Raw genomic sequence first — 17,865 nt, forward strand, 5'->3', positions numbered from 1 at the left:
CGAGCAACTGAGACGGTGGATCTCATGTTGGTTGTGCAGGCTGCCGTGCACGCTAGGAGGTTGAGCGAGCGTCTGTCTGTTAGCATATTCGAGTTGCCGTGCCTCTACTCAGTCTTAAACCCATTAATTCCATTTTGCGGGTCAGCGGACTGAGCAAGCTCTTGGAAATCCGCAGCAGCCAGGCCTCCTGTTGTTATCTCTATCTTTCCGCGCTGCGGGCGTCTTCCGTACGTGCCAGTAGACTCGAAAGTAGTAATTCTTCTTAGACTTCTTTGCTTTGACAATACTCCGATACCCATGCGTTTAGAATTAGAGCACGCTAAATCAAGCTATGCATGCGTCGAGTTTCCTGAGCTAGAGAGGTAGACATGCGCACGATTGATCGGGGCATTTGACACCTTGAGTCACGCAAATATATTGACTAAAACTTCAACTTCGCTACGTGGTGTTATCTTGGTGTGCTTGGAGCCAGACTGGCAAACATGAGCTGTGTTGGGCTTGTTAAAATCTGCGTACATGCACGCATCTGTGACATTGCATCGTCTTTGGCAAGCAACGATAGGGCCACGGCCATTGCAGAACAGCCAATTCAAGTTGTTTCCTGAACGAGAATGCAGATGCTGGTGGTTTACTATTAGTGGAAGAAAATGAGAGTCTAGAAAAGACATCCAGGGGGGGTTTATACTTTTCGGAAGAGTATGACACCGGGAAGGAGACGATTATGTATGGGTGGACTCTCTAGGTTCACGTTACGGATATGGTGAAGGCGACCACGTAGAGGGGGGAAGGAACGAGAAGGTCATATAGTGATGTGTTGCGCCAAATCTCGCAGAGCATCCTTTGCGTGTGCTGCGCTGGGTGTAAAAACTTGAGGCAGGCTGGAGGAGGGCTACCTTCCTAGACAGGCATGAAGCTAGTTCAAAGTTGTAATGCCTCACATAGTATGGGAGGGAATAACAGTCATTTGCCGCGGGTGGCCAAGGAAAACAGACAAATCGGGAAGCTTCAGTTCAGTTCACTTTGGCTTGTGACGTGCTCTTTTTTTTTTAAAAAAAAAAAAATTGACAACATGCGTCTTTCTGAGACCTAGCGGGAAGTGGACGTGGTGCTGCCACCAGTATGTCTTTGCCTGGCGTCGCTCTTACCTTAACGCAACTGCTCAAGCTCCTTCCCAACTCTGGTACGATGCGTACCTGTTTTCCGCTTGACAGATCCCTCCTATCCGTACTCTGGTCCTGGAGCAGGGTAGGCAGCAAACTCGATCTCTACTGACAGCACAGAAAAGCGCGAGATAGATAGCCACGGTAGAGAGACGAGGGGTGGAGACAAGTTGGCTTTGCTAGACTGTTGAAGTTTCCGCGAGATGCGCGTGCGTGCATGGTCTGTCAAACTGAAGCGAATAGACACCGTAAATTAGCTCCTGTCTTCGCCTTTTGGAGATAGGTAAGTAGGACTTCTGCTCCTCAAGCTTGAGTTGGACACGCCTTGGAGTCGTGTTTCTGTATGTAGCCTCTCGTACTACACTGCGCATCACCGACACGTGTGCATATTGGTAGTAACAAACCCTACTGCGGACTCTACAAAACCACTTCAAGTTCTATTACATGGGAAAGGTTCACGGAAGCTGGTGACGACTTTCATCAAACAGGCACATTGCAATGCCGTCACTTGCCGTGATACTCTGTAAGTGTAGATATATCGAGTTCATGTTAGTCAAGATGAAAGTCATTTCCAAGACGGGAGAATGCCGCCTTTAAGTCTGGGCCGAGCAATCTGAGAGAGCTGCCAACCATCCAGCCAGTCTCTGCACGAGGGTCGGATATTTCTTCAGGATCATAGGCTCGGGCTGTTATGGGTTGTCTGGGTCTAGAAGCAGACCGGAGCAAGACAGACAGCGCACACACGCACAGATTCGGATTAGGCCACACCTGAGAATCAGCACTTGAGGTCAGGCCGAGGTTCCTGAACCCACCGCAAACCGCGGACTTGGCGGCTTATGCCGCTGTAGGTCTAGAACGTGGCAGGGTCGTTCGGCCCCTTTGCAAAGTTTGGAATCACCCCGATTTCGGGATTAACTGTTGTTGGAGAGGTTCCTTGAATTGGACATGTATCCATACGGAATGTACAGTACTGTCAGTGCACACATACGGGCATGGACGGAGTGCTCTGAATAGTGAATACCTGCCGAGGAGGTGGCTGCCGCTCCACCTCGCGCAAAATTGACAGTTCAGGTGGGGCCTGCCCGCCCAGAGGCTGCACAGTGCTTTTGCTGGGCTCCCAAGTTCCAACTCAACAGATGGAGCACCTCAGCTATTTGCATTTCGTCTCCATCGTCCCTGATCCGGCCATTTTCGACTTCATTCTTAGCTCTGACATTGGGTACCTTACTTGCTGGTGAGTGGTGAATGCCTCGCCCTGGAGGATTCGGCGAGGTTCAAGCTACTACGGATTACCAGGAGTGGGCATCGTTCTCTTTACGTAACTAACACGTTATCCTTGACTCGCAGACACTCAGACAGACTCGCAGCCTGCCACAGGCGTCGAAAAGATGCCATGAGTGTCGGCTGAATGAGGCGCATCGAGAGTTTGGATTTCGCCCAGCCCCCCGAGCCCCCTTCCACCAGCCCCCAGCGAGGAAGAAAATGGGTCTCCGGCACCTGCACCTACCCTATCGTGCGCCGTTCCTCTATCCGCCCTATAGCCTGGCCTCGCGCGTCCAGGAGCATGCGCGCCGCCAGTTGCTGGACTTTAAGGACGCGATGTCGGATGCCAGCACCAGCACCAGCACTAGCCCTGGCGCCAGTGCCAACGCCAGAGCCACAAGCGTTCTTCGTGGCCGGCCCCCATCGCCGCCGACCTTGATTTCTTTCACGCCGTTGCCCACCTACACCCTGGGCCGTCGCCAGACCGCTCCCCTCAGCGAGGACGAGGTCGCACGGCTGCAAGCGCCCTTGCATGTCGCATCATCGCCCAAGCTATTGACCGCCGCCGCCGCCGCCACCACCACATCGACGCCTTGTCTACCCGTGTCCATCGTCAGCTCCCCCCGCGGTGGGCTGACTACGTACCACGGCCCCGGTCAGGTGGTTTTGTGGCCAGTACTGGATCTCCGATCCTTGCACCACAAGCAGTTCACCGTCCGTTGCTACTCGCGCCTGCTCGAGGATACTACTATTGCCACCCTGGGGTCCCTGTTTGGTCTAGCTGCCTTTACCACGGCTGACCCGGGCGTATGGGTTCGGCCGTTCAGCCGCTTCCACCCCTCCTCCCAGCCGACGAGCGTCAACCATGGGGGCCGTGGCGCCACCGCTGCCGCCGCCGAGGGGGGGGAGATGAGGGAGCCTGCTAAGATCGCCGCGCTCGGTGTGCATCTGCGCCGGCACGTCAGCGCTCTGGGTACCGCCATCAACGTTGCTACCCCTGGCTCTGACGTGACCTCTGAGAAGCTCAATCCCTGGGCACGCATCATCGCGTGCGGGCTCGAGGGCAAGGCTGTGACAAGTGTCGCAGCCGAGTTGGCTGCTGCTACTACTACTGTTTCGGTCGGTCTTGTAGGCCGGTCATCGGACCGACAAACCGACGGCCAAGCGGGTGGCATCGGCGCCCAGCCAGACGCAGAAAGGGATCCTCTCCCGCAAGAAGCGGTGACTGCTACTGCCTGGGCCGAGGAGCTCGCCCGTCGGATAGAGGTTGACGGGGTTGACGTTGTTGGCCAGCCTGAGGTGATGGACCTGCTGGCGGACCTCATCCGCCATGACGCGAGTGTTGAAGAGCAGCAGTTCGTGACGGAGATGAGGAGGGTGCTCGGGGTATGATGGAGGAGCGTGATTGATGTTCGAAAAAGCCCCCTACGAAGTATGAGATCGGTCGAACCTTGTCCTCGTCATATTGCGATGCAAACGGAACGCCCATTAATAGACCGCTTCTGCATGCCGGAATTCAACGAGTCGTAAAACATTCCGGTGCTATACTACCTACGTACCTACCTGGCCACTGCCCATCATGCATTTCGATTGCTACCGCAGCATCGGCCTCGACTCCTTGTCTTGATGACCGATTGCTCATGCCGTAGAGGGGTGGTTGTGTATCGTGTCAGTACTCTAATTGACGCTCCCTATCATTTGTACTTTCATGACAACCTCTTCATTTTGTTACACAATTCTTTTTGTTTTCCCTTTTACCTTTTCTCTCCATCTCTCTGATATTCCATTTTGGCCCCCGACATCAAAAGCATGATGACTTGGCTTGCGTTAATATCATACGAGCTCCGAGCCATCCTCCGATCCCGCTTGCGGCTCCCAAAAGGCAAAGACGAAACAACCGCCTTATCTCGCACCACTAATATTTCTTGCTCTAGCACGCACCCTCTTTCTTGCTCATCTCTCTCGTGTCATGTCCTGTCCTGCCATGTCATGTCCTACCGGTATATTGTAACTTGCGTCGTGTGTATTCCTTCTCTTGCGCAGCTCGGCAAAAACTGCAAGCCAAGAAACACGGCGCCTTGCCGCCAAGTTAAAGGTGATGCATCAAGGCCTGAGCGTTCTGATGCTCGAGAATGACCTTTTTTTCAGAATGAGGGGGAAAGAATAGGCGACTAACCGAAGAAAAAAGGCAATAAAAGCATGGGACAATTCTAATAGAGTATTACATGAAAAGACTTAGAGAACAGAAACAAGCCGGATAATGGATGAAGTGTCAGCTGCGGTTGTGCTATTGTTGAGCTAGACGCAGTGAATCCAAACACGAAAGGGGTTGTCATAATATCTGGTTGCTCCTGGCAAGAAATCCAGTTTCATTATTCTCTTCTTTTAGTATTCTTTGTCAAGAAACCTCAAGGTAGGCATTAGTAGGTAGTCGACTGTAACCACAGCCGTTTTAGACCGATCTCGGATGCAAGTCAATAGTCCCAGCCCCTCCTCTACCAACCAAGGCAAGGAAATGGAACAAGACGACACCATTTTCCCCTTTTCTGAACCACACCTTCCCAATTTATCGCGAGGAAAAATGAAAAAGAAAACAGAGGGAATTTTAGACCACAACGGAGGTGGAAAAGGAAGATCATTCCATATCCTTTCACCATCGCCTGCCCTTTTTGGGCTTCCATGCAATTCCCGGGTAGAGCGCCATCCCCATTTTGCTCGCCCCTAGAATAAGACGGTTGAGGTGGTTTCCAGTCTGGTTCCTGGTCGTTTGTTGCTGCTCGAAGTTGTCAACCAATATTTAGCCCAAATGTTTCTCTGTCCCACTGATGAAGCTACCCGAACCTGATGTGACTCCCTCTGGGAATGGCGTGGTGAGATTAGAGATGCCCGAGGTACCAGAAAACACGCCCTGATTGGTTGCTGTTATTTTTGAGCGGAAGAGCGAAAGAAAGAAGCAGCAAAAATTAGCTGGGTCATTGATTCGTGATCATTATCACGTTTCATCCATCCATGCTGCACGGATGATTTCCAAGCGCTGAATTATTATCGGATATATCGTCTTCTTCGTTAAGCTGTTTCCGTGTCCTCTCCTGGCGTCTTTATAGAGCTTGCCTACAGGAGCAACCCTACAAGCTTCCCCTCTTTCTGCAGCTGGGTCGCTGCGGCAGATCGTATTCGTCTGCTTCTGGCTTGTACTCCTCTGGTTGAAAGTTGGGATTGTTATAGTGTGCCACGTTGAAGTGGCTGTTTTTAAATGTTGTCGTAAGGAATGTCGGCTCCCTCCACACCCCGTTTGCCACGTACTCGGGCAGTTGACAGTATTTGTTGAACCGTACCGGATGGTCCTGCTGGGGTGTCGTAGGGGCAATACCGGGAAGTGGTTCAGCAAACGGCAAGGGCGATGGCATCCATGAAGACGCTGGGCTTGGAGTGAAGGCTGCCAAGGGCGAGCTAGTAGTGGTGTCCATGATGGGGGCAAGTCCCGGGGGAGGCTGGCTGAACCCTGGTATCATCGAAAGTGGCTGCAAGTCTACAGCCGTAAAAGCATGGAGGGCAGCGGGGGTGTTGGCAATCTCGTAGCTTTGCGAGAACCCCGTCACACGGTGAACCTGGCGGTCCATATCGACGGCATAAAGGATATCGTAGTGGTCGGGCCGGTAGAGTAGATGAATGATTGGCCCAAGGGCCGAAGGGTGCTGGTCGTTGGCTTCATCGGGAAAGCGGTACGTGTTAACCTCGCTCGCCACGCTTCGGTCAAGATAGGCAATCTCCAACACAAAGCCAGCGGGCTTCAGGAGAACATTGACCAACAGCATAATGCCGAGGTGCTCGATTTCGACGTTGTGGCGCTCAATGACAGCCTGGCAATATCCGTCAATGCCCATGTCCGAGGTGATGAAAGCCGCAAAGGCTTCGCGGTTGCCCTTGAGCCAGGAGCTCGCCAGGAGCCGGAAATGGTACATGATGGAGTTTGAGATGTCACCGTTGTTGAAAGCCTCGGTTAGCTCTGCCATGGCCTTTTCCCGATTGCCAATGGCTCCTGCAATCCTCTGCAGGAGCTCGATTGTCTCGTCGGCCATGTCTTGGAATACAAGGGCCGACAAGCCACCCACAGTCTCGATGAAGTCGTTGAGAGTCTCGAGGCGCTGTTTCTCAGACTCGATCAGCGCTTTATTGCCACTTTTGATCAAAGTCTCGAAGTAGCCGAAGCCAATTGCTGTTTACGCGGCCGTCAGCAGGGTCATTGGATTACCTATCTCGAAGTAGCTACTCACCCCGCCAACCGCAATTGCCGTCGCCTTGGACAGGACGGTAGTGTGAGTATGTTTGAGGCAGAGCCTGCGGTATTGTTAGCACGGGGTAGCGGCGTCGTGAAAGATGGTGATGCAATATGGCAGATATGAAGACGGGGAGAAAGGTGGAAAGATTTTGAGAACCAACGGAGGGAAACCGGGGAGCAGAACACAAAGAGTTGTCATGGAAGCAGAAAAGAAGAAAAAGATGCCGAGAAGAAGAATGCTGCCCACCATTGTCTTCTGCACGTAAATCGGATCGGCCTTTGCATATTCCTCCGTGATTGCCGTGCTGGGCATCTTGTTGCCAATAAGCGGTCCCTAGAGGTGGGTTGGTGAGCAAAGAGAGACAAGACACAGTGCGAGGGGCCGCGCCATAGCAAGACGCGCGCGCCCAGGTAGGAAACTGGAGCACAAAGTGTGCAGATGAATTCTTACATTGAGCTGCGGTTGATATTCCCGCGCGGCCGCCTCCTGGGCAGCTAAGTCGTCCGAGTTGACCTCCATCTTGACCATGGAAAAATGCGGTGCGGGAGAGGGTTGGTGGTTGGTGATGGGCGACGCAGAGTTGGAAGCAGGCGACGTCGAGTTGGAGTTGGCGTGGAAGTGGAAGGTGCCAGATGCGGGGCCGACGCCCATGTTGCTGGCGCTGAAGATAGGGGACGTATAAATCAGGGCACTGCCTGCGTCTGACGTTCCAGGACTTCCGCCAAACACCCCGCCGCCGCTGCTCAAGCCTAATGGCGTCTCCTCGAACGTGTACTCGGGAAGGCCATGGACGGACCCGTAGCCGTTAGAGACGTGGACATACGCCGTCGGCCCAGGCTGGAACATGCCGAAGTTGGAATATGTGGGTTGGTACTTGAATGCGTCAAAATGGGGAAGAGCCAGTCGTAGCGTCTCCCAACCTGAACTCTATGGCCGGTTGCCTGTGCCTGTGCCCGCGCCTGTACTCTGAAAAGCCCCGGGGCATGTGGGTGCGTGTGTTGCGGGCGTGAACTGGAACTGGAACTGGAATTGAGATTGGGACTGAAACTTTACTGAAATTTGAACTGGATGGAACTGGGACTGGAAGGTGAGCGACAGCTTGGGTTGCCGTTTGGGATACCCAGATAACAGTTGCTGTATAGTCTCGGCATGAAATGACAGGACCAACAGCAGCAGAAGCAGCTGCCAGCGCAAACTCGAACACTGGGGTAAAGTCGACGGGACGGAGGCAGACACTTCTTTTTTATCTTCTGTTTGCTGCAGAGGCCGAGTGGGCGTGTTTTCCACCGGGTAGCCTGCGCCCGTCGCGAACCAATGCCCCCGTCAGGTACGGGAACAATGTTATGTATGTACCTTACCGACCAGCGACCCAGGCCTCGGCGACACAGATGGAGAAAAACAGGGAACAGATCCTGAGATTAAAGACCAAAGAAAAATTATAATAAATAAAAACGACCGAATTCACAACAGAAACGCGGCGGATGGCGCACACAGCCAAGAACAGCTACGTCAACCAAGGGGCACACAAACTGCAGCAGCCTGGAGCGAGGGAAGACGACGAGTAGACTGAGAGAAGAACAGAGGGCCGAGCCAAAGATTTGGGATGGCCACCAAGGTAGTAATAAAAGCGACGATGAGGGAGAGGGGAAACAAGCCCCCCAGTAGCCACGCCCTGAATGGGAAGTGGAGACGAATCCAGTGTGGAACGCAGCTGCCGTCTACTTGAATACGTACGGAAACCTACCTAGGAACCTATGGTAATGGAAGGTAAGGTAGGTAAGGGAGTGTATGGTATTGGATGTAGGCTCGCGGACTGCTTTGCTTCTGTTGCCACTTTGATTAACTGTTTAGAGAATTCCCGTCTTATTGCTGGCTATATAGGTAGTATCTCATCCGGACAAGCAGAGCAGAAGGGCAGGGTGGGCATGGGGCATATGGGCATATGGAGCGAAGCACTTGCACATAATTACTCCATACCTAGGGTCCTAGGCAGCCTGGGCTGGAGGTGCTGTTGCTCTTTCTTGTGGTGGCTGCAGCTACCATGGGAGCTAGCACAATGTCGCTGCGCTGGCCACTGGCTGCTGGCCGCCTACTGTAGCATGTTCCTACGCTGCAGCTCTTCTGCAGTCTCACACCTCTCACAGGAGTTGCCAAGTTGCGTTAGTCACTGGCCCTCACAGGCCCCCTCTGTGTAACAGATGAGCATCTTTTTTTCTATTTTTTTCTGGGTTTTTTTTATCTGAGAAAGACACAAGCCTGCAGCAACAATAATCATGATCCCTGAACCTAGCGCATTGGCCCGCAGCCGCCCCATGTCTGGGATGAGAAGCCGCCATAGGGGCTTGCCGGGGGCTCCCGGTCTGCCGTTGACGAATTCTTGAGACAAGGGTCCGCTGTCTGAGCTCTCTCACCCAGACCCAAGACCCAAGACCCAAGACCCAGACCCAGGCGTGATGAGCTGTTCTAGCCTTGCAGCGCACCAGCACCATCGTTGCTTGTTTTGTCACTTTTAATTTTTAATTTTTTTTGGCCTCCTGACTGTTGAACGCCGTTCCTTTGGAGCCCATTTCCCGCCCATCCTCTTCCCTCCTTCGACCTTAGATGGCAACGCGCTGGCCCTGGCATGCTGCTGCGTGACACTGCGAGCTCTGGGCGCAAGAGAACAGGGCGCGCGCCAATTCGTCGTTACACGGCCTGACGAGTTATCGGCCACCGTCCCTTCTGCCATCCCCGAAGCTACCGAGCTCAGTCCCGCTACCTCAATGCTCATCCCAGTGCTCAGTATCTCCATATAAACGAAGCGTTGCTGGTGAGCTTTAATTGTCCGTTTCTGCACGGGTTCGGAAAGGATTCGCTTGCGAATCATCCGTGCAAATGTGTGTCTGTGTATGTACGGATTACGTCCTTGCAGCCCTGCCAACAACAAGAGGTCCGGGCCTGCACTTGGGAGAAGGAGCTAAGGTTGTGGTTCTTGGCACCGAGCTAGCTTACCCCCTCCTCCCTCACCCCTGGGTGCGCCTCGTTTGCCCCACTCCACACCCCAGAACCACATTCCTGGGGGAGTGGCAGGGGAGGTGTCTCGATAGGCGGGGAGTGAACTAATGGGCAAATTACCTGAGGTAGGTATGCCTGGAGAAGCAAAAGAGAGGATGCACCTGCATCGCCGGCACCTTGCTCCCATGATAGGACGCCCTGCCGACCCAAACAGCGCCATCTGCTGATATGATACGGAGGTACTGTACAGTTAACCAGAAGAACGTCAAGGTAGGTCGCCATAGCGAAAAGACGTTTAGGAGCAGCCACAGTTGCCCGTTTATATATCGCCGCCTAGGAAAGTCGTGGGCGCACCTCAGAGTACAGACTGCACCTTTCAATGTCTGAATGGGCATTGGATAATGAATATACCATACGGAATACCTAGTTTAGTATACGGATACTTCGGCAGCATATTTTACTCGATTCACACAACCAACCATGGAAGCCATCAGCCCATGACGTCCGTCACCCGATATAACCCCCCCTCGCAATTGGCGACTCGGCTCGATAAAATAGTGTGCTTACGATATAAGCCTTAGCGCCACCCTCCCGTGGGAAGCTTCGCCTGGGGTCTGGCCAAATGCACCTCCGGCCCCAACTTTCCGTGGGATAGGGTACTGTCGAGTTAATTACCACTTGCCTATAGCACCCGAGCTAACGCGGTAGTCTGGCCACGTACCCGACCAACTAATTGATGAGGGGCACACACGATCGAGGCACAGTGGTTCCAATATCGACAAGATGCTAATATCAACGAGATCGGGGTGTCGAGATAAACCCGGAATTATCAAATAATTGCAGATCGAATTGCCGGTTCTTGATCGGCCGTCCTGTGTCTCAGGTGCGAGTCTAGTCCAATCTGGTCGATCGTGGCGTTTCTTTTGACTGCCAAAAGCGAGGACTCTATGCTTTTAGGGGCAACGGGGAAAAGGGGTGGAGCGTGGCCATCTGGTGGTACAGTGGCTAGGTAGCCTTCTGCTCCTCCATGCGCTCGCACGATACGCACGCGCAAACCAGGAACAAAGCTCGGCCGGCAGTTGGACAGTTGGGCGAGTAACACAACGCCGTCACATTGCGGCACACGCTAGTTCTCTCACTGGGCAGTCGCACATGTTATCGGCTTTTCTGTAAGACCTCTTGATGGTGGGCAATGGAACTTAAGGTTGATGTTGCCTAGCGGCAATAGAGAGAGGAGAGCCACGCCGTCTTCAAAGTAGCCTTTTCTTAGAGCTTGGCTCAAGCAAGGCTGACACCTAGTACAGTTTAACCCCTCCACTATTTAATTATTCCCGCGGCACAGACGGGGAGGGTCTCCACGATGGTGGTACCGAAGGACAAGGAACCGAAAAGCGAGGCCGTGATTTAACAAGGACGACGAGCACGATGAAAGAAATGTGTGGCTCATAGACTAGATAACTATGAATACCTCCTACTACTCCTGTTCTCCGACGCGCTCCTCTTCCTTCGGTTTGTGGAATAACGACGCAACTCGAGACCGCTTGAACTTGCCCGGCACCTCCTTGAGCCTGCGGTAGCTTCTCTTAAGGCTCAGCTTGGAGAGCTTGCGCGTGAGCGTAAGCGTCTCCCCCTCGCCATGGTCAGTGCCCTTGTCCTTGTCCGTACTGATACTTATCTTCTGCTTTCCCTTCTCTCTTCCCTCCGGTATCCCCTTCTGCTCCTCGTGGCCATCGTCATGCTTGCTCTGCTCCATTAGCAGACGTTCCTCCTTCTCCCCCTCCTTGAGACTACCAATCCCGCCGCTGCCCGTCTTGGTAGGTTGGCTGACCTGAACACTATCTGTACGCAGCGCTGGGAGTATGGTGTTGGAGGATGGCTTCTAGTCATCCTCGGCCTCCTCTCCTTCGGCCTCCTCTCCTTCGGTCTCCAAATCGGAATCGCTGTCGCCCAGCAATACCTTATTCACCCGAACTTTCCGTAAAGCTTCATGGTACGCCATCTCGAGAAGGGATTTTCTCCAAATCGCTTCTGTCCTCTCGGTCAAGATGCCGAGCTCGAGAGCGTCTCGGAGCATGTCGTTCCAGTCGCTAGGCAAAAATACCTCATCTCAAGCCGAACCTGGTGTGTCATCGTCGGGGGGGTCGCCGCCAAAGATAGCTTGAAGGGCTCCGGCGGCTTTTATACCGGCAAAATATCTACTGCATGGCATATCGCATCTGGAAGAAGCGGATGTCTGGCAGCGGGCGTTTCTCCGGGTCAGACGTGCTTAACTCATAGATATCGCCGTGTACGACATATCTAGCGCCAGCCCCAATCGAGTCCTGCATCGTCCGCTTACGATCTACCAAGTTAGTCTCCTTGCTATGACCCTGGCCGCCACTAGTAAGACATATCTCGGTATGGCGTTCCTTGAACCAGACGACTTGGAGGTACATCCTATGGTCTGGGTTTGTTGGGTGCTGAATAGGACGGGGGGCAAATTTGTGCTGGTCCCAAAGTCGATGGGCGCTAGGCTGCAATGGGAGAATGTTTCGTTGCTCATGGCCGGCGATGTCGAGCTTTTGGATGACTTCCAAAGGCCAGAACATCCGAAGTACTCTCCAAAAGCTAACAGGCGTGCGCATGAATATAGTGGCTTGGACATCGACAATATGTGCGGCGTCGACTCCCTCGAAACCGGTTAAGGAGCAGCAGTTCTGGTACCAAGGTGGTACCATCCGCTAAGCTTTTTTACCCTCTTTGCTGTGGTATTCCCCTTTGCCTTTGCCTTTGGCCGATGTCTGCTCCCTTCCCTCTTCCTCGAGCATCCCAACCAAGGTCTCGTTAGGCTGGTTGATCCAGATGCCCATAATCTTTTGGACCAGTGTAATCAACACCTCCAATTGACCCTAGAAGAACTCGTCGAGCGCCTCAGACTCCATAATATTACCCAGACGTATTTGAGCCAACCTCGAGGACGGATCGAGCACCACAGCCTGTATTGCGAACAGAGCCTTCACTTCTTCAGCATGCGCTGTGGTTTTGCGGCCGCCCTTGTTATTGCTGTTGCTGGTACGAGCCACAATTTCGCCTTGAAGAAAGGCGGCGAACTGCCGCTTCAGCTCTTCATCCGTCGTTGGAAGGCGTGATCCTGACGGCTGCGAGCTCCAATCAGGGCTCGCATCATCTCGCGCCGAAGTGTATTCATGTGAGGGCAGATGGGTGGACGTTAAGGGTCCGGCACCGGGCAAAGCTTCAAGCAGATGAGGCACCTAGTCGATGGCGCGATTGTCGACGAACTTTGTCTCGATCGGCAGAGGCGCGTAATCGGCAGCCTTTCGTTTCGGCGGCATGGTGATAACCTAGGCACCAATCTCTCGTGCGATGTCTTAAGGGGGAATATAAATAGAACGTGCGCACCCAGTCTGTGGAGCAAGTGGCTGGCGGTCCACATACTAGAATATACCGGAGTAAAGAAAGCCACAACGAAATGACGAGTAAAGCCAATATTATACCGAGAAGGAGGTAAAATATTCTAACTCTTACAGTAATCTTTTCGAACCCGATTTTTCTACTAGATTCTATCGTTGCGTTGTTGATAAAATATAACAGAGAAATCCGAAGGCTTGGCAGTACCGCGGGAACAATTAAACAGGGATCGGAGTATACATACCTACGGCCAAAGAAACCTTAGACGTAACCCCCCCGGCTTGCCGGCGCGGGCGCCCACGGGCGGTGTGACTTGGTTGTGACTGCTACAACAACAGGTAGCTCACTAGAATATGACATTTTGTTTTTTAAGGTGTCCGTAGGTACCAACCTATGCGTACCCCCTCGACTTGTCCGAAACCTACCTGTGGAGAGACTAAGTCTACGGTGTATTAGGTTTAAGGGATGCTACCTTGACCAAGCTTAGCTTGCACGGGGTCATTATATGTAATCCGCTTTCTAGAGAACGGAGTACATAGAGTCACCATGGCACATGAATACCCCACCAGGACTGAGCGGGGCATTGCAACAGCTAGTTGAGATACCGTTACCCCTGGCCACGGCTAAGGATAACATTTCTGGCTGGCGACGGCCTGATACCAAGTGACGCTGAAGTCTTACAAGCCGCGTGGGAGGAGCTCAAGGACAGGATAGATAGGTTGGCTTGGTTAGTTCGAAATCATACAGCCCAACAGTAGACGATCCTCGATGCAGCAGCTTGCCGCCCCCCAGATCTCACCCTGGTGCTCTCGTTTGCTCTACTGTTGATCTTGTAATCAGTCTCCTTGCGAAGGGTAAGTGCCAGGATGAGGTTTGTACGAGTACAGTATGTATATGTGCGCCGGCATGTTGCTGCCAACGTGTTACAGTGTGCTATGCTGCTTCCACTGTCCATCATTCAAGAACCAATAGGCGGTCGAAAGCAGTACTCCGTATCGCCCGGATAGGTCGTCAATGGGTAGGAGGGAGGTACCTGAACCGAGACTTTACGCTCGTACTTGGACTGGCGAAATTTATTGTCTCTTCAACTGTTGGTCGGCGAGCGCGAGCTAGCCCAGGAGTATAAGCGGCACTCTCCTTGTGTATATCAAACCGCTAAGATCGGCCACAGCCAATGAACATAACCCAAGGGCGACTAGACCACGTCTACCTTTGAGCGGGGCACTTTGTGTGGGTGGTGTCGGGGACAAGCGAAGGTGCGCCAGCTACTACGTAGGTAGTATGGAATTCGTTGAGCGAGGTGGATGCCCCTTCGGTGATTCGATCCGATTTGCGATCGAGCGACGAGGTGGGGCGGGGTTCGTGGTGGCTGCCAGTTCCGCGAGCCACGGCCAGCGAAGAACCAACCGGTCAAGGGACATGCAGCGCAGAGTAGTGATTGAACTGCACCCCAGAAGACGCCCCATAAAGACGCGCGAGTGGTGTGGATTGAACGGAGAAATCGGGGATCATTAAGGGAGGGGGGGATATAATCATGAATGAAGGTAGGGAGGGGGACGACTGTTGTGGGGCGGCAGTATCCATGGCATGGCATCGCGGGGAGAGCTCGAGCTCTAGTTTCTAGCAGGCAGAGGAGGTGGGTGAGACATGGATGATGGGACGTGTTATCGAGAGCCCATCTTACAAGGGTTACCAAGGGCATGGCTGCATCTCCGAGCTAGTGTCGATCCTGTGTTGGAAATGGAAAAAGGAAAGACGGCCAGAATTTCGGCTGCTGGGCGGAAAAGTTGGAGAGAGGAAGTAAGGCAGGCCCGGAGGATACACGGATTCACTGAAGTGCTGACCATGTTCCCACCAGCAAACTCTGAGCGAAGCAGCTACTGTAGGCAGGTATCTTCCTATTGTCTGTCTCGGGCTGTTGGCTATCATAAATGGAATCCAATAGCTTCTATTCCTTGCCGCGTAAGAATTCTAAGACTAGCGGGATGAACGGAGACGGGAATGGAGAACGGAAGACTGGGGTGACCACTTTTGCAGGCCAAAAATTGACCAAGGCTAGATCCTGGAACTCAGGCTCGGTGGGCCAGTCAACCGACTGAACTTCCAAAGCTTTCATGTGTGTATTTCGTACATACAGACGGGAGCATCCGTACTGTGTGGGCAATGTATTTAACGTAGGTATAGGTGAAAAGCCAAGGTACCATTCTAACAAGCCTTTTTAACTTCCAGCTCAAGTACGGATACATGTAAGGTGCAGTGCGGCCTAGTAATTCCTCTGTTTGGTGTTATGTAGATTCCCTAGTACGCATTCAAGTTACCCACTCCGTTCGGTGATAGGCTGCTAGTATGGACAGATTGCCAAGGCTGAACATTACATACCTACCTGGGTTAGCTATAAACCTACAACCAGGTGTACGGCTGTATGTAAATAGGTTAGGTAAAAGGTACTAGGTGGGAGGTAATGTGTGAGAGTCATAGCGCCATCTCTAGCTCTTCAGCCTACATAGCTTGATGCTCCATTTCCATCTATTTGACGTGCGTCTGAAGTTGTGTTTTTGGGGCATTTAATCTCAGTAGAAGAACTCGGTATCGTGTGCAGTGAATACCGAGTGATACGCCGATTTGGGCGCCGGCCGCCTTCCATGCGCCCTTTCATTACCATAGGTAGGTAAGGACCCACCCAGGTGTCCACCTCAGACGGTGAGTGGAGGGAGAATGGTTGCTTGCCCGCCCGCCAGCATCCAGCCCGCCGTCACCGGTCTTGCTGCAAGTGCAAAACATGGTGCAGCAGCCGGTCTACATCCCGAAGACTCTGTGGCTTCCCGTCTTCTCGTAAACACCCCCCCTTTCGGCGGGACTCCCATTGCATCATCTGCCGTGCATCTAATCGGTAGAGAGACGGCACTGCTGGTTGTTTATCGCTCTTGGGGGGCACATTCACATTCCATGCCGTCTCCCCGCCCGGCGATGCCTGGATCGCGGCCGATTGCTTCCATCCCGTCCCTAGGGAGCCCTGTCCCTGTTCCTGCCCCGTCCTTCCTTGCCCTTGTCTTGCCCTCTGGACGCGCCGATGGGCCTGCCGCGGGACACATCCAGATCCTCAGCTTCGACGGCTTGCAATGGGACCTGAGGCTCGGCTCCGGGTCCGGGGGGACTGCCTCGCAGAACCTCAGCTCAGCATCGAGGCTCTGTCTGCCAGAGAGTCCTCCTTTCCCCCTCCCCCCCACTCCCAAGATGGCGGCCGCACGAACCCACACGGGCAATTGGTTGAGCGTGTCGAACGGCTGGCTGCAGAGAGGACAAATTAATCCGTGGTCAACTCTCAACAGATCGACGTTGCAGCCATTGCGGCCAGCACATGCCGATAATTACGCAGTAGACCTGGCACGCAGCATGCCCTGTCATTTCGCGCATCGGCCACCTTTTCTCGCCATCCCCGGCCGCATCGAAACAAGTCCGCTGCGACTTGTTCGGCTTGTGGGCGCATTCGTCAAGTCAAGCCGTCCTTGAAAATATCCCTTGAGCGTCCTTTGAGCACGGCCTAATCCCGGCCATCCAGCCATCCATATTTGCCTGCTCTGACCTTGACCTGGCAATGGGGCCTTTCCAACTGCGGCCTTGTGCAACGCAATAACAAGCCAGCAGTAGCCCCCGCGCAACTGCAGCTATTGCACTGCAAGGAAGTTCCCGCACGCATCCCGACCGGACGAGTTCCCAAAGACTCCGCGGCGCCCGCCTGCGATTTGCCCACAACAGATACCTCCACCTTCTGGCATAGAGACGCTTTCCTCCTGTCTACATGGGAGGTCCTGGAGTCGCCCCTCTGTCGGTGAGGAGCGGCCGAGGGATATATCAATAAACCTCGACACCCACATCATTTAAACCGCAATTCATTAGCTAATGCTCGGCCCAACCCTGGGAGGTGGCCGGCAAGCTGCCGTCCCTGCACCGGTGGTTTCCGTGCCCTGTATAGGTATGCCTGTGCGGTACATACGCATGCCCTTGTGTACAGTACATATATACTGTGCCTTACACTTTTTCTACGGAAATCTATGCGTGAGTGCTGGGTGAAGTTGAGTGAGTCTACGATTATGTGTCTGTGTGGAGCAACATGAGCGCATCTCTGCCCGTTGTGAACCCTTCCAATTAGGTCTAATTAGATCTGTAACCTGCTATTATTTGTACCGCTATCGGCGGGTTTCTGTCAACTGCTAACGATATTTCTGGCTCTGGCTGTTGTTATCTTGCTGCGTTGGAGTTGAAAGTGCATGTCGTTGGCGCTCTAGCCACGAAAGATCCCCAGGTCAAATGAAACCTAGGCCCCGGCCTTCTAGTTCATTCGACATGGAAAGACCTGTCCGCCGGGCCTGGCGAACTTGTATCCAAACTAGTACTTCACCGGGTACGATGGCATGCTACAAACCCGAATGTACCAACCTAGTTGTTGTCTCGGGAGGTGTCTTCTCGTGTTAGATGATAGCCATTGCGTTTGTGAGTTATGCCTACCGCTTCTTTCCTGCATCATTCTTGCATGCGCTGCTGCATCTTTCAGCTGTATTCCATTATGGTGACATCTTACGGGACTGCACGAAACATCCGAACCAAGCAGGCTCCTAGCCATAATCGCTCGCAACTGATTTGGGGAATATTTCTGTTATTCTTTCTTGTTGCCGACTAGTGGTCGTCACAACCTACCCATATTGAAGAACACCCCTGTGATATATGATATATACAAGGGTATAGATAAGTCGTACAGATGG

The 17,865-nt window shown here is 53.2% G+C and overlaps 4 protein-coding genes across 4 annotated transcripts; 1 reads left to right on the forward strand and 3 right to left on the reverse strand.

The window, feature by feature from the left end:
• Positions 1–2,642: 2,642 nt before the first annotated feature.
• On the forward strand, positions 2,643–3,815 carry B0T26DRAFT_631152 (uncharacterized protein; the record flags this gene model as incomplete). The annotated part of the gene is made up of 4 exons (XM_060436325.1): positions 2,643–2,761; positions 2,825–3,244; positions 3,338–3,536; positions 3,609–3,815. The coding sequence occupies 4 exons, from the start codon at positions 2,643–2,645 to the stop codon at positions 3,813–3,815; spliced, it is 945 nt and encodes a 314-aa protein (XP_060302624.1).
• Positions 3,816–5,348: 1,533 nt separating this feature from the next.
• Positions 5,349–7,703, reverse strand: B0T26DRAFT_35419 (peptidase C65 Otubain-domain-containing protein). Its single transcript, XM_060434572.1, has 4 exons — positions 7,154–7,703; positions 6,950–7,036; positions 6,698–6,761; positions 5,349–6,639 (listed from the first exon to the last, which is right to left on the reverse strand). The coding sequence occupies exons 1-4, from the start codon at positions 7,547–7,549 to the stop codon at positions 5,549–5,551; spliced, it is 1,638 nt and encodes a 545-aa protein (XP_060302625.1). The 5' UTR covers positions 7,550–7,703; the 3' UTR covers positions 5,349–5,548.
• Positions 7,704–11,892: 4,189 nt separating this feature from the next.
• On the reverse strand, positions 11,893–12,339 carry B0T26DRAFT_685605 (uncharacterized protein). Its single transcript, XM_060440874.1, has 2 exons — positions 12,091–12,339; positions 11,893–12,031 (listed from the first exon to the last, which is right to left on the reverse strand). The coding sequence occupies exons 1-2, from the start codon at positions 12,319–12,321 to the stop codon at positions 11,996–11,998; spliced, it is 267 nt and encodes an 88-aa protein (XP_060302626.1). The 5' UTR covers positions 12,322–12,339; the 3' UTR covers positions 11,893–11,995.
• Positions 12,340–14,181: 1,842 nt separating this feature from the next.
• On the reverse strand, positions 14,182–14,930 carry B0T26DRAFT_35537 (uncharacterized protein). The gene has a single exon (XM_060434577.1). It carries the CDS (start codon positions 14,805–14,807, stop codon positions 14,301–14,303), a length of 507 nt encoding a protein of 168 aa, XP_060302627.1. The 5' UTR covers positions 14,808–14,930; the 3' UTR covers positions 14,182–14,300.
• Between the last annotated feature and the right edge of the window lie 2,935 nt (positions 14,931–17,865).

Source organism: Lasiosphaeria miniovina (genome assembly GCF_030549165.1).
Source record: "Lasiosphaeria miniovina strain SMH2392-1A chromosome Unknown B0T26scaffold_1, whole genome shotgun sequence".
Taxonomy (NCBI): domain Eukaryota; kingdom Fungi; phylum Ascomycota; class Sordariomycetes; order Sordariales; family Lasiosphaeriaceae; genus Lasiosphaeria; species Lasiosphaeria miniovina.

Excerpts from the sequence above, each read along its gene's own strand:
- B0T26DRAFT_35537 (XM_060434577.1), bottom strand. The coding sequence starts at position 14,807 with ATGCCCTTGGTAACCCTTGTAAGATGGGCTCTCGATAACACGTCCCAT.
- B0T26DRAFT_685605 (XM_060440874.1), bottom strand. The coding sequence starts at position 12,321 with ATGCGCACGCCTGTTAGCTTTTGGAGAGTACTTCGGATGTTCTGGCCT. Across the intron at positions 12,032-12,090 it reads TCAAGGAACGCCATACCGAG|GCGGACGATGCAGGACTCGA; the intron begins ATATGTCTTACT and ends GGTAGATCGTAA.
- B0T26DRAFT_35419 (XM_060434572.1), bottom strand. The coding sequence starts at position 7,549 with ATGTTCCAGCCTGGGCCGACGGCGTATGTCCACGTCTCTAACGGCTAC. Across the intron at positions 6,762-6,949 it reads TTTACGTGCAGAAGACAATG|GCTCTGCCTCAAACATACTC; the intron begins GTGGGCAGCATT and ends ACAATACCGCAG. Across the intron at positions 6,640-6,697 it reads CGGCAATTGCGGTTGGCGGG|CAATTGGCTTCGGCTACTTC; the intron begins GTGAGTAGCTAC and ends CCGCGTAAACAG.